The 15,121-nt window shown below is 53.2% G+C and overlaps 1 protein-coding gene across 4 annotated transcripts in view; it reads left to right on the top strand.

Moving 5' to 3' along the window:
* Positions 1 to 14,884, top strand: part of EVC2 (EvC ciliary complex subunit 2) — a 130,365-nt gene extending 115,481 nt beyond the window's left edge. For 2 of the 4 annotated variants that reach the window (XM_045528268.1, XM_045528265.1), the window contains 6 exons: positions 3,374 to 3,588; positions 4,964 to 5,051; positions 5,292 to 5,339; positions 9,183 to 9,379; positions 12,308 to 12,409; positions 14,237 to 14,884. In XM_045528268.1, the coding sequence (XP_045384224.1) occupies positions 3,374 to 3,588; positions 4,964 to 5,051; positions 5,292 to 5,339; positions 9,183 to 9,379; positions 12,308 to 12,409; positions 14,237 to 14,504 (918 nt within the window). In that variant the 3' untranslated portion in view covers positions 14,505 to 14,884. The remainder of the gene's footprint in view (positions 1 to 3,373; positions 3,589 to 4,963; positions 5,052 to 5,291; positions 5,340 to 9,182; positions 9,380 to 12,307; positions 12,410 to 14,236) is intronic. The other 2 variants (XM_045528269.1, XM_045528267.1) reach the window with 1 other exon arrangement.
* Positions 14,885 to 15,121: the final 237 nt, after the last annotated feature.

Genomic DNA, 15,121 nt, shown 5'->3' with positions numbered 1-15,121 from the left:
ACTACCACAGAGAGAATTGATACAGCAAAATATACAAATCCCTGGCAAGACCAACCATTAAAAAAAAAAGGACAAGTAAATAATATCAAGAGTATAAAGAGCAGCATAACTATAGGTGAAGTAGACTTTTTAAAAATGAGAGAATGCTATTAACAACTTTATATAGATGAATTTGAAAACTGATATAAAATGGAAATTTTTTAAGAAAAATATAAATCACCAAAATTGACTCAAGTAGGAAAAAAAGTCTGTATCATTCTATTGCCATGAAAAAATTTGATTTAGTAGTTAAGAATCTTCCAACATATATACAAAAAAAAGATATATACAAAGAAAACTTAGCTGCAATAGTTTTATACGTGAGCTTCACCAAACTTTAAGGTATTTTGCCAATCTCATATGTAAATTATTCATGGTGTCTGAAAAATAGGAAATATTCCTCATTTTATGATGCTCCGATAACTTTGACACCAAAAGCAGACACGAATAGTGCAAGAAAGAACAAGTATGGTTCAGTCTTACTTGTGAACATAGATGTACAATTTATAAACAAAATATTGTTAATATAATTCAGTCATCTATAAAAATTTTTAAGGCATCATGGCCAGGTTGAGTTTATCCCAGGAGTATAAGCTGGTTTAACATTAGAACACCCATTTACAAAATTTCCCTGATTAACGATTTAGTTGGGGGGGAGTCATATGATACTTTCAGTATATACGGTATAAGTCTTTTATTTGACACCCATTTAAGATAAAACTCCCTAGCAAATTAATAATGGGAGGAAACTTCAACAGAGCACTTTCCCATAACGCACAGCAAGTATCCCACTGGGAGGTGGCCCGAATTCCAGAGGGAGGGAAGGAAGCCTTGGGAGGGAAGAGATTTATGGAGTTAGGGGTGGAGACAGATGCTAGGAGCCTCTGACTTTCAGTTCACAATTCATCTGCTCAGCCTAAGTGCTTGAGAAACACCCTCAGTTCAGCCCTAAAACACTGGATGATGCTTTTGCCTTGAGACCACCCTGATTTTTGTTAGTAATTGGGGGGTACAGCACTTACATTTCCATTTTCTCTTAAAGCTTTTTTGGGTAACATCAATTCTTCCTATCTCTAGTTTGTTTAGAAAAAAGAGTTAATGTGTTCTGAATTGGAAGTGACTGATAATAGATCAGATGACATCGTATTACTAAATTGGTGGTGAGGCAATGGATATAGTGCATTCTTTTCCTTCAGCTTGCATTGGGAGGGAAGACAAGCCTGTTGTTTTGCTCCAGATATTAGACTTTCATTTTGTAATTTGCTCATTCCGTGTAAACTGCTTTCCCATTGTGAACGGGCTTGTAAGCTGTTAAACATTCAGGAAAATCAAAAAAGCATGAAATAAAATGCTTTGGAAGAAATGACTCCTAAGAAAACTATATCAAGTGTACCTCGTTCGATGAAAGATTTAGACTCATTTTGTAAAACTAGAACACATGCAAGCCTTAACTGGCTCAGAGGGCCGGTGGCAGTGATGGGAAACTGGAGCAGGGACTGTCAGCAGGCAGCGTGGCCCCAGGCCAGCGTGCCCACTGGGTTTGCATGTCAGTTTACATTGCTGTGTATCCACTTTCCGAACCTGACCTGGGCGTCTCCCTCTGCTGTTCCCTCAGCGTCACCTGTTGATTCGGCCGGAGTTTTCCTACTTCCAACTTCTGCTGCCCAACCTCACTGCTCTGACTTTCTAGGCCTGAAACACAAAAATAACATTAATATTTGCCAACATCCATTGAGCTCTCATTAAGTCCAAGGCACAGGGTTAAGTGTTTAAACTTTATGTCCACCCCATGACGTTTGTATACCCATTCTACAGATGAAGGAGCTGAGGCTTAGGGGGGTTAAGTCATTTCACCAAGGTCCCACAGCTGGAAAGCAGACTTTAAACCTTCCCTCCGTAGCCCATTCTCCTGCCCTCACATCCCCTCTGCCTACCTCCCTTCTCCCTGCTCCAGCCCCGCTCCACCCTGCCACCAGAGGGATGTTTCTGAAAAGTAAAAGTGATGCTTCGAAGCCCCATCCCCAGCTCTACACTGTAGAATCCCACCATTCACCACTCCCTTCCTAGGACCCTGCATTTTGGTCCTTGGACTGCTTGCTGTCCCCCGAGTACTTGAGACACATTTAGGCATCTGTTCCTTTGAAGGTTCTCTGCCTAAAATGCTTCTGACACACCTCTTTGCAAATGTCAGTGCAAATTCTAAGACAGGCTTAAATGTTGCCTCCTCTTTGAAGCCATCCATGATTCCCTCCAGCAGAGTTGCTCTCTCCCAGCTCTCTGCTCCCATAACCCTCCATCCTGAAGCAGGTGATGGCCTTTCCCGTCACTGTGACGGTGTTTACGCAACTGTCTGCCCCACTAGACTGTGAGTTCTCAGAGTCCAGGGGCCACGTCTCATTCATCCCTGAATCCCTTGTGCCCCCAAAAAGGCTTGGAACTCTGTCTGTCTGTCCATCCATCCATCCGTCTTTCTACCCATCCATCCTTCCATCCATTCACCTGTCATCATCTGTGCGCTCGTTCATCCCACGCGTACTGTGCCGCGCTCCCTAGACGCAGGAGAGCGAGGTCCGTCCTGCCCGTCTCGCACAGCTCTGCGATTTCAGATTCACTGCACACTCTCTGTGCCTGTTTCAAAATGGGAAAATAATGCATTCTACCTTGCGTTACTTTGTGAAGATTAGATAAACTAATTCGTGTACAAATGCTCTGATTTCCTCATCTATAACACAAGGAAATGAGAGCATGTGTTCTGAAGGGTGTTACAGGGATTCAGCCGGATTAACACATGTGAGCACACAGGACGGCGCCATGGCACTGGCGTGGCCTCCACCACAGCAGATGCGGGCAGGTCCTCCACGGTGTGCGGTGGCAGCTGGCAGCTGCCAAGCACGCGGCACACAGGTGCACACAGCGAGGAGGAGACACGGCCCCGCCCGCAAGGAGCTCACACTCCAGCAAGGGGTGTGGGCCGTGACTTCAGGCCACTGTGGGAGTGGGGCACACACCGGGGGTGGCGAGTGGGCACGTGAGGGGAGGGTGTCTGCATCTTCCAAGGGACTTAGGGGGCCCTTCACTAAGGAGATTCTTTTTAAGCCAGGGCTTGAAAGAAGGCTCGGGACTGGTCAGGCAAACAGGGAGAGGCTCTGCAGGTGCAGGGAACAGCATGTGCACAGACACGCAGGTGTGAGAGACTGGTGCAGTCACATGGCACCACGTGGCACAGCTGGATGGGGGAACTTGGCAAGACCCGGTTGTGACAGGCTTGCAGAGCCTGTCCTGCAGCCCACCTGCCTTTGGCAGTGGGACTCACCGCCTGCCCCTCCTTGTGCAGGAGCTGCAGGAGCTGGAGAGGAAGCTGGAGGCCCAGCTGGCGCAGCACGAGGCGGCCCAGCAGCAGCAGGCCCTGGCCAGCTGGCAGCAGTGGGTGGCCGACGGGCCCGGGCTTCTGAACGAGCCTGGGGAGGTGGATTCTGAAGGGCAGGTTGCCAGCGTCCTGCGGCAGGCCCTGAGCAGGGGCCAGAGGTTCCTGGAGCAGCACCAGCAGAGGTAGGCCAAGTGCCCTGTGGCGTTGCGTGGCGTCAGTCCCCCGCGGTCCTCTCCAGGTCAGCCCGACCTCGCCCGCCCGCCGCCCCCTCCTGCCTGCGTGTCACTGAAGTGCTCGAGCGCGAGCTGCTGGCTTTGTAGGGTCCTGCTTCTGCCCTGCCACCCTTCTGTATTGTCTCTTTCATTTTAATATCATGGAAGTTCACTAAACAATATTTTTAAACTTTTCATTTCTGAATAATTATAGATTCAGAAGAAGTTGCAAAGGTAGTAGGAAAGATCACATGTCCCCTGCACCAGCGTCCCCCAGGTGGTGCCATCTTACATAATCATGGTCCCGTATCCAGACCAGGAACTGACACTGGGGCAAAACAATGGGCTCGACCGCAGGCCTTTTCCCAGCTTTACCGTGAACATGGGTGTTCGCACCCTGCTTTGTAAAATTATAAAACAGACAGGACCCCAGTCTTCCTTTTTGTTCTTTGCATTCTTTTTCACTGGACTTTAGGCAATTAGCCATGGCTGTGGCATTAAGAACTCTTGGAGAAACATAATTTTTAGCGACTTCATAATTTTCCACCGTGAATATAATATTGATTGGAAGGGAGAGCATGTAGGTGCTATACACAGTGTGATTAATTTCTTACACACACCCAAATTAATTAGAAGGAAATAGAGCAAATTGTAATGGATGTGATTTCTGGGTGGGGTGATTATAGGAGATTTTATTGATTATGCTTTGATTATGCTTTTCTGTGTGAGCACGACATCAAAGCGCGATTCACGCACTCCCTGCAGATCGCGTCTGGTCAAGCTTTCGATTTGAGTCGTGCCTGCAGAAGGCTGGGCTGTATTAGCCCACGAGAACACGCAGCAGATCCGTGACGCCAGCTTTCACTGGCTAAGGGGTGGGTCAAGAAGACCCCCTTGTGTGGAAGTCAGGAAGCCTCATGTTTTCAAAAAGGTGACACCCAGTCTTGTGGTGGGAGCCAGGACCACGCTGGCAAAAGGGTGTGGGGCTGCTTCGCCCCGAGGGCGTACGGTGGACGTGGCCCTCAGCACTTGGCCTTCCGGGCCGTGGCCGTGAGCACTGACACAGGGTCCTCACAGGAAGACCAGAGACCTCCCTGTAGGGGCACGGGACGTCTCCTCCAGTGCCATGCAGTCCACACTCCACGGCGCTCCTTCCAGGGAGCCTTCTGCGGGGCATTATCTGTGGAGTCGTCTGGGCAGGGGGGGGAAGCAAAGCTCCCTGCCACCTCTCTGTGCAGATGTGTGTGTTTTACATTATGCGGCTTAGATGTGAGGTTCTTTGTTATTTAAATAACTAGACCTTCTCGCAGTAGCTGGGCTCACGCAGGTGTTGTTTTCGCTGCAGCGTGAGAGCGGAGCGGCAGAGCAGTGCCGTGCTGGAGGACGTGCTGGAGAACTTGGAGACGGACACCTTCGTGACCCTGTGCAGCCAGGTGAGGAGACACCAGCCCGTCACTTCACCTCCTCCTCAGAGCCCACATTGCCTCCCCTACAGCGTGGGCTGATGAAGCCACCTCGGGAACCGCGGGGCAGATTCAGGAAAAGCCCGAGACAGGGCCCGGCACGCGGAGGACACCCAGTCGGCGCTGACGGCAGCAGCCACGGCAGCATCACAACTGCAGCAGCTGGTGTCCCTGCTGCGGGTTGACAGGCACCCTTCTCCCTCTTCTCAGTCTCCAAGTTTCATATGCAAAGAGCAGCTTCCACCAGGAGCAAAGTTGGTACGAGAACAACAAGTTTGCCAGAGCAACAAGTTTGCGCCCCATGTGCCGACCCCCTGTGCTGAGACTGGCTGGCCTGGCCAGTCCCCGGCCCGGGTGCAGCACTCACCTCCCTCCCGAGACAGCCCTGGGCCGTGTGCCGAGAGCCCTGGGCAGAGGCGTGGACCTGGCGGCTGCTAGTCGTGTTCCCTGTGCATCCTCCGTGGGCCTCCCGTGAGTCCCGGTGTCCCTGAAACGTGACTTAGCATGGTGGATTATGCAGATTGCAAGCCTCTGGAAGTGGGTGCTCACTGGCTCGGTGACATCAGCGTCACGTTCTGTGGGTTTTTCCACAGTTCCTTCTCGCAGTTCTAGCTGCCGGGACTGTGTCAGAGCGGGAAGGGGACAGGTAGAACAACAGCCACTTGCCTGTCCATTTGTCAAGGAAGCAAATGCCCCCAAGTCCCTGCAGCAGACTCTACTCCATCCCAGGAGAGCTGGCCGTGGAGCCCACCGGCTGCGAAGGAAGCTGTGCCCGCTCCCCAGCCTGGGAAGGGGTCGGCAGAGGGAAGGGGTAGGAACACACTTAAGGTGTCCAGCGGCCGAATCGGCCACGGCTGGCCACAGGCACACGCAGCTTCCCGAGTCGGGTAGTTTCCTGTTGCTGCTGTAACTGAAGACCACTGCCTTCTAGTTCTGTAGGTCAGAAATCCAACAGGCTAAAATCAAGGTGTTGGCAGGTTTGCATCCTTCGGGGAGCTGTAGGGGGAGAATCTATTTCCTGCTCACTCAGGTGATTGGCAGGATTGGACTCACTGCGGTTGCAGGACTGAGGTCCCCATTTTCTTGCTGGCTGTCAACCAAGGGACATTCCCAGCTTCCAGAGGCGCCGGCACTCCCTGCTCGTGCTTGTTTTCTTCACCTGCAACGGCTGCGACTCTGCGTCTCTCTGGCCCAGGTTCTCCGGGTTCTATCTCTCTGCCCTCCCACAGCAGGAGCGGTCTCTGATTTTCAGGACCCAAATGGTGGTTGCGTTGGACCCACCTGGAAAAGCTAGGGTAACCCCCCATCTCAGGTTCCCTAATCTGACTCCCATCTGCAAAGTCCCCTTAAGGTGACATCTTCACAGGGTCTGGGACTGGGCATGGACACTTCACAGGGGGCAAAGGTTGGCCCAGGAGGCGTCAGTGGCAGTGAGGAAGTATCTGTAAAGCAGCTTCATGGACATTCACAGCAGAGAGGGGGTGGGCAGAGCCCCTGCCCGCGAGGGGGTGGGCAGATAGCACCTGCCCTCGAGGGGGTGGGCAGATAGCACCTGCCCGCGAGGGGGTGGGCAGATAGCACCTGCCCTCGAGGGGGTGGGCAGAGAGCACCTGCCCTCGAGGGGGTGGGCAGATAGCACCTGCCCTCGAGGGGGTGGGCAGATAGCACCTGCCCACGAGGGGGTGGGCAGAGCAACTGCCCTCGAGGGGGTGGGCAGAGAGTGCCTGCCCTCGAGGGGGTGGGCAGATAGCACCTGCCCGCGAGGGGGCGGGCAGAGCACCTGCCACTCACACTCTTGCTGCTGGGCGGGTTCTGCCATCGCCCCTTTAGAGACAGGTCCCAGGGAGGCGAAGTTCTTGCCCAGGTTCACACTGAGGAGCTTGACAGAGCTAGGATGGGGGCCCAAGTTCTCCCTGTTCTGCATCTGTCACAGAAATACACAGGCTCCGAATGGGGTGGGGGGGCATGGTGTTTCCTGAACACCTGCAGTGCCCTGAGTATTGTCCTAGGCACGTACATCTGTTATGCATTTAGTCCTTGCAGAAAGCTAGGAAATGGGGATAAAGGGACCAAGGCACCCAGAGAGGTGGTGCGGGCACGGGGGCTCGCAGCTGCTTGTGGGGGACTCGGGATTCAGCCGGGGCTTGATGGCTGCACAGGCTCAGCTCGTCCTGCTCGGTGTCCCGGCAGACTGTAGAGCAGGTGACAGCCCCTACCTGTGTCTCTGGGCCACTGAGCCGTCTCCCAGGCTCAACTTTGACTTCCCCCTTTCTTCTGTGTTACTTTGAGGCTTTCCCGAAACCCAGTGTCGCATGTGGAACTTCACCCAAGTTCATTTCTAGATCGTGGGCTCATTTAAACTATGAACTCCGTGTCTCCATCTGTTTGTGCTGCCATGCAAAATACCTAAGGCTGGGTAATTTATGAAGAGTAGAAATTCCTTTTCTCACAGTGCTGGGGCTGGAAAGTCCAAGAGCGAGGCCCCTGCAGATCCAGTGTCTGGTGAGGGCTGCTCTCTACTTCCAAGGTGGTGCCTTGTTGCTGCATCCTAGGGAGGGAGGACACTGTGCCCCGTGTGGCAGAAGGGATGGAAGGGCAAAGGGCTTAGCTAGCTCCCCCAAGCCCTTTTGTGAGACACTAATCCCATCCTTGAGGGCAGAGCCCCATGGCCTGATCATCCCCAGGAGGTCCCTGGGCTGTTGCATGTGGGGTCAAGTTTCAGCATGAATTTTGGAGGGACACAGACAGTCAGATGTATGGATGAGTTCCCAGACCATCCCCCAGAAGAGCAAGGCTGAGCTTTAGGGACTCAGATGGCCAAGGGACGCTCTGGGTCTTTGTGCCTCGCCATCTCCCCTGTGTCCTTGCGCACTAACAGGCTTTCTGCTCACAGAGGGCGACATGCTGCTGCAGCCTGAGTTTGTGGCCTTCCAGCATCCAAGTCCAGGCGTGGCTGTGCCCCGTGCTTCTGTCTCTGTCTCTCCCAGCTTTGCTACATGAAGTCCCAGGGAAGGCCTCGGCGGGCGGCCAGGCATGCCCACCCTGTCCCTGGAGCAGTGGTCGTGATTCGTGTCTCTTCAGTGTGGAACATTTCCATGCCCGGCTCGTTCTGTCCTCACAACCCCCTTTGCCACAGGTGTCACTGTGACCCTCGCTTTGCAGATGAGGAAACTGAAGCACGGAGAGAAGCAGGGACGTGGCCCAGGGCCTCGGTCTGTGCTGTGGGGAGAGTCTATACTTTCTTTAACTTTTTATTCTGAAACCATTTCCGACTCACAGGGAGCTGCAAAGCCGGGGTGCAGAGTGGCAGTGCCCGCGTGCGCCAGCCGGGGTCCCGGTGGTGGCTGCGGTGCAGCTCCAAACCGGGCAGCTGGCGTCAATCTGAAGTGTGTGTGTAGTTCTACGTCACTTTGTCCTACGTGGATTGGTGTGACCAGCACCTTCACCACTGCCAAGACACAGAGCTAGGCCACCACCACAAACCCTCCCTGTGCTGCCCCTTCTGGTCACACTCGCCTCTGCCGTCCCCTCTCCAGCTCTAACTTTTGTCACGTCTGGGTTGTTACATGCGTGGGATCCTCCGGCACGTGGTCTTTGGAGAGTGGCTGCCTCCACCTAGTCCAGTGCCCTCGAGGTCCGTCCCGTGTTTGCTTTTGGTGGCAGAGTGGTTTTCCATGCGAGGGTTGCAGCAGTGTCTTTGACGGTCCCCTGGTCTAGGGACCCCTCAGTTGTTTCCAGAGCCTGACTGTCCCCCCAAAGCCGCATGGCCTCAGGGAATGGGGGAGAAGGAGGAAGGCTGCACCGCGAGTGGCCCTGCTGCAGGACCACCCTTGCTGCTGTGATCTGGGCGCTGCCCAGTGACTGCAGAGGTGGCGCAAGGGGTGGATGGAGCCTTTGGAAATGTCGTGGAGAGCCGAGGTGGCTGACCACACAGACTCTTCTGACAGCTCTGCAAGTTCAGGAACATGTTTTCCAGACTGAGCTACTAAAATATTTATCACCCCAGGACAAAATGTCCTAAGACTGTAATAAATTAAAAAATTGTTGTTCATCAAGTTCAGGAGCAGCGAGGGTCTGAGCTCCCTCCTCTGTTTCCTGTAGGAGCTGAGACTGGCGTCTTACCTCTCGAGGATGACGATGGTGCCCACGGCCACGCTGCGCCGGCTCCTGAGTGTGGTGCTGCCCACGGCCTCGCAGTCCCAGCTGCTGGCCCTGCTGGAGTCGGTCAGCGAGAAGCCTCCGGACCACGCTGCCGAGAGCGAGGGCAGCGTGGAGCAGGCGGATGCGGGCAGGAGGAGGTGAGAGCCTGGAGGGGGCTGCCTGTGGGGGACAAGGGCCTGATCCGCAGGGAACCCGCCCTGGAGGGACAGGCTCACGTGCCTTCCCAGCGCTGCCTCCCTGGCCAGGGGTCACTGAATCCCTGAAGTCATGAGAGGACCAGGTTTTTTGTCCATACTTTCTAACTTTGTCACCAATTTATTTTTCAAGTACAATCTTAACAAAGTAAGTTTCCCTAGGGCTATAAATAGGTCATACACACCCATTAAAGAAAATGTAAAAATGCATAAAAGGAAAAAAATATCCATGGTTCTACACCTGGGGGAAAAAGTTAGCATTTTGTTACATTTCTTCCACCAGAATGTGTTTTTTTGTTTGTTTGTTTGTGGAGACAGTCTCGCTCTGTTGCCCAGGCTAGAGTGCCGTGGCGTCAGCCTAGCTCACAGCAACCTCAAACTCCTGGGCTCGAGCAATCCTCCTGCCTCAGCCTCCCAAGTAGCTGGGACTACAGGCATGCGCCACCATGCCTGGCTAATTTTTTCTATATATTTTTAGTTGTCCAGCTAATTTCTTTCTATTTTTAGTTGAGACAGGGTCTCGCTCTTGCTCAGGCTGGTCTCGAACTCCTGAGCTCAAATGATTCGCCTGCCTTGGCCCCCAGAGTGCTAGGATTATAGGCGTGAGCCACCGCGCCCAGCCCAGAGTGTGTTTTTATGCTGAGTTTTGTGAGTGTATTGTGTGTGTGGTGTTGGTGTGTGTGCAGGGGGCATGCGTGTATTTGTGTTGGTGTGCAAACATGTGGGTGTTGTGTATGTAGCTAGGCATATTTCTGTGTGAGTGTGTAGTGAGCACGCGGTGCATAGAGCCTGACACTCGACTTTGGGGAACCTGGTAGCAGAAGCAGGTTTGCTTATCTAGTACGTTTCAACTCGCATCCATGTGCAAACATCTTCCTGTATAATTCTTATCCCATTAGTCAGACTGTATTTCCTCTTCTTTTTATTAACTTAAAATTCATACTTTCCACTGTTAGTGGAAACCCTTAATAGATATTATTTGTAACAGCTCCCAGTACTGCACAGAGGGGTGTACTATAGTGTATATATTCTACAGTGGCTATAACTGTTACCCAGGTACTGGACATTCAGTTTGGGTCCATTTTTCCCTCAATTATGGATAACTCTGCATAGATGCTTTCATTTATAATCGGTGTTTAGGTGCGCGTTAGGTTGGTAAAGGCTCTTCATCAAGAAAGGCAGGAAGCTGGGTGTGGAGTGAGGCAGGTTTGAGAACGGTGGCAGTGCCACTGAGAATGGGGCAGCTTGGGGACAAGGCAGCGAGGAGCCACGGCCGGATTGAGTGCTGAGCACCAAGCCGCAGTGCCACAGCCAGGACCGGAGGAGGCGGATGGGCGTCGGGGAGCAGTGAGCCTTGGAACAGCCCGGTTGTGTGGACATTGTCATTCCCCAGGAAGGGGCAGTGTCTCTTCGTCGGAGCTGTAGAGGGGTCTCTTGACTCAAAAAGCAAGCAGCATTGTCGCGGGTGAACAGAGGAGGGCTGGGCTGGGGATGGGGGGTGGAAGGGCCTTCAACTGCCCCGTCATTTAGTGGGATGTGGGCTCTCAGAAGGTGGGCGTGGTCGGAGGGCTGGGTGTGGGTGTGGCCAGGGGTTGAACATGGGCGTGGTCAGAAGCGTGGGTGTGGGTGTGGTCAGGGGGTTGAGCATGGGCGTGGTCAGAAGGCTGGGTGTGGGTGTGGCCAGGGGGTTGAGCATGGGCGCGGTCAGAAGGCTGGGTGTGCTGGTGTGGGTGTGCTCAGAGATCTGCGTTTCACAGACTAGTTTTTTCCAGTCCACCTAGCCTGGGAGGCCATGCAATGGCAAGTATTCAAGGTGACCCTGGAGTGGGTGCCCTCACAGGGAGGCCACCTCTGCCTGAGGGTCACCCATGAGGACCTTGTTTGGGGGCCACCCCTTCAGCCAGTTGAGTCTGAGGGATGGGCAGGCTGAGCTGGGACAAGGCAAGAGGACTCAGGGTAGCTGTCACCATGGGCGTGACCATGCTCATTGTTTGCCCAGCCTCATGGCCAAGCAGATTGATGACTTCTGGAGTCCCAGGCCACATGCCCTGGTCTCCGAGGGCAGGGCAGTCACTACTGCTGTGTGCCAAGCTCCTGGTGCCTGGTCATCACGTCAGTTAAGCTTCTGGGTTTCAAGCAATACAAACTGAGTAACCTCTGCACAGGCAGGGGGTACCGAGGGACACATTGAATCTGGGGAAGAGCCCCAGCAAGGTAGGGCCAGGGCAGTAGGGCCGTCTTCTCTGGGTGCTGCCATCCGAGGACCATCCTTCTCTGCTCAGGAGGTAACTCCTGGGAGAGAGCCTGCCTCGCCCAGTGTGAAAGCGGTTCCGTCTCCACCACCGGCTATGCGGGTGTGCACTGCCGAGGCAGAGCAGGGAGCTTGCCACAGGCAGGACCCTCAGTTCTGGGCTGTCCCTTACTGGTGTGACTTGCACCCTTCTAATCTCCTGGCAGCACTCCCAAGGCCCCTCTCCTTCAGTTTAGGACCAAACCCCTTCACGTGGCCTCAGCGCTCCCTGCCTAAGGCTTAGCCCACCTTCCAGATTTCCTCTGTGCTTTCTCAGCTTTTCTATTCGTATATCCATAAAATACTCCACTGTAGGCAGCCTTCCTCTGTCCAACTGATGTCATTTGCCACCCGTCCATGATGCCCTGGACTGTGGACCCCTTGAGGGCAGAGGCTGCATCTTGCCCAGGCCCAAGAAGGTGTGTGTTGTGTGTGCAGAGAATGGGTAAAAGAACAAACGGTGAACACCTCTCCCACTCTCGGTCACATGGAGGGACAGAGCCCTGTGGGGCCCCTAGGATTACTAATCCCTGGACGATGCTATTCCTTCTGAAATCATGAGCTCTCCCTCTTGCCTTCAGGAAACACCAGGACTGGTGGCAAGCCTTGGACAGCAAGCTGCGTGGAGATCTGGTGAGCAGAGGATTTGAAAGGATGCTCTGGGCGCGCAAGAGGAAGGAGAGGTAATGCCAGCACCTGCCCAGGCGGTGGGGGTGGGGGAGCCACGCTGCCTGCCCGCCACGAGGAAGGGGAGGGTTGCTGCCCGCAGACAGCAGTCCTTGCCTGCACACTACACTCTTTCTCCAGTGGGCTTGGTTTAGAAGCTGAGATAAGCCTGTAGCTAGCAGTGGAAAGATGTTCTCTAAACATTGATTAGCACCTTAATTACTGTATTTATTTTGGCTAATGGCTATTTTGAATGGTTATAATTAGAAGGAGAATTCCTTATAGCTGCTCAGACTTTCCTGTTCACAAAACCCTTCCATGTCTTGTTGCACTGCGCCTTCCAGAAAGCGGGCAGGATCAAACGGAAGCGGAGGGAGGTCAGACGCAAGGCCCCAGGCCTGCTGCCATAAACAGTGGCCGTGAGGTTCGGGTCCCTCTGATTCCCTCTGTATTTCCCCAAATTCCTGGGCTTGTGCTCTTTGCACCCCCCAACCCTGCTGTCTTTTGACCGTGGTCATCGCACACCTGGAGAACAGAGGGAGGGAAGGGGCATAGTGGTTTTGAGGGCTACAAACCATGGGCAAGTGTCTCCTGTGATTCCCACGAGAGAAGATTTAGAAAAAGAAGCATCATGAGGTAGATTCATAAGCAGTTAAAAAGTGATGTCCAGGGTGTGCTCTGGAAATAGTGGCTGTCCGCGGGAGGTGTCTGCCTGAGCCCTGCTCCTCCTGCCATTTCTCAGAGCCAAGCTGAAGGTGCTGAGACCAAGCTTCGTGGATTGCCCACAACGAAAGGCGTGGAGCCTTTTACCTGGCTGGATGTCACAGTGTGGTCCCGAGGAAGTTAGATCAGGTATTGACTACGGGAAGCACCTTCAAGCTTAGATGAAGAAAACTGAATGCAGCTGTGCAACTGCGAAGTGTCCTGCAAGGAGCACTGCTAGGCTGTGCCCGCAGAAGTGAATGGGTCTGGATCTAGGGCCACGGTGGTCCCATTGTCCTGGCTCATTGTGCTAGCTGTCACTCTGCCTCGAAGCACCGGGCACCTACTGTGGCAAGAGGAGACACTAGATCAGAGAGAGCTGGGCTCAAATCCTCGCTCAGAGCCACCAGCTGCAAGGGCAGCAGTTAGTGGTGACAGCTGTGGAGCTGAATCTGCCACGTCCCTTCAGGGAGGGCCAGCAAGCCTGCCAGTGACGTCCAACAGGTAGTCCCAGTGACGTGGCCTTGTCCTGTGCTACTTGGGCAGAGAGAGAGCCCTGCGGCTGGGTGGGGCTCTCTGTGGTAGTCACAGCCGTTACCAAGAGCAGCCGGGGATTCCGGGCAGGAGCCACTCCTGGCCAGTATTCCAGGAGTCCTTTCCTGGGACGTTCCCAAGCTCGCTACATATGTCAAACGCATTTCGCCCAACCTAACTGTTGATTTCTAACCAGGTTTCACCAACCTGCTTCTAGTGTAAGACCCGCGGGGCAGACTCATAAATGTTTACCAGTTGGCTGGTGGGGAGAGGGGTGGGAGTTCTGATCTATAGCATTTGCCGATTTCCACGGTGTAAATACTCCCACCGTGGCTAATTTCTAGCTAACGACCTGATGACAACGAGCTTGCAAAGCTGCTGAAAACTTAGCAGCCGTGAGCTGGCAGGAGTAGACTGTGGCATGCTGCTGCCACAGGCTTAGCCAACTGCATGGCAATCTGGTGACCAAAGGGAAAACAACTTCTGTTTAAAACGGTGCTTGGTTGGGGACTTCAGGCCCAGAGCGGGATTTTCCTGGAAAACCATCAGAACACTCAAGAGGGTCAGTTGCCAAAAATGTTGAATTTGGTCTTGTGTTCTTTCTTTAGCATATTAAAGAAGACTTGTCTCCCCCTCAGAGAGAGGATGATATTCTCTGGAAAAGGACGCTGGCCACAGCTGTCACTGGAGCCCCTTGGCGAACTGGCCCCTGTACCTCTTGTAGGGGCAGAAACGACTCATGTATTAAACACAGGCGAAAAGCTCTTTATCTTCAGAAATCGGAAGGAGCCGGAGATCTCACTGCACGTTCCTCCCAGGAAAAAGAAGAACTTTCTGAATGCCAAAAAGGCCACTAGGGCCTCAGGCATGGACTAGCCCCAGGGAAAGTTTCACGGGAGCATCTGAAGACAGAGGGATTTATTTTCCCTGGCCCACAGTGTCCGTGTGTCTGCAGGGTACGGGCTGCACATGCAGAAGGCGCAGGCATCCTGGCACAGCTGGCTTTCAGGGGCTCAGCCGAATCTGGTCTCGTGGGTTTCCGGGGGGCCACTCTCTTCCACATCACGGGGACGTGGACACTCATTCCTTCCACTCCCACCTTACCAAGGCCCAGGAGGAGACCCTCTCCCCTCGATTCTGCATGGTACATGGGCTGCATATGTCGAAGGCAGGGTTCTCTGTTCTTACTTTTTGTATTTATTACATATTCCATTTTTATTAAGGGAACTCTTAAAAATAAATATATGTTACACAAAGCTCTTCATACTGGAACCTACTTTCATTTTACATAGTAAAAACCATTTGTTTTTAGTTACTTGTGTTTTGGCACAACACACACGTGGTGTTTGGCAGCGAGATTTGTCCTCTGTCACTCCAGTTGCCAAGAAATGCTCCAGCCCCTGGGGTGATTTTTCCTGTTGTGCAAATGAGGATGTTCAGTGGTTTAAAAAGCCGAAGTGATGTTTGCAAGATCATAAAGCTGTTACAATGAG

This window comes from Lemur catta, chromosome 17 (genome assembly GCF_020740605.2).
Source record: "Lemur catta isolate mLemCat1 chromosome 17, mLemCat1.pri, whole genome shotgun sequence".
Classification (NCBI taxonomy): Eukaryota; Metazoa; Chordata; class Mammalia; order Primates; family Lemuridae; genus Lemur; species Lemur catta.
The sequence above is the reverse complement of the archived record's forward strand: the minus strand, read 5'-3'. Positions and strand labels throughout refer to the sequence as shown.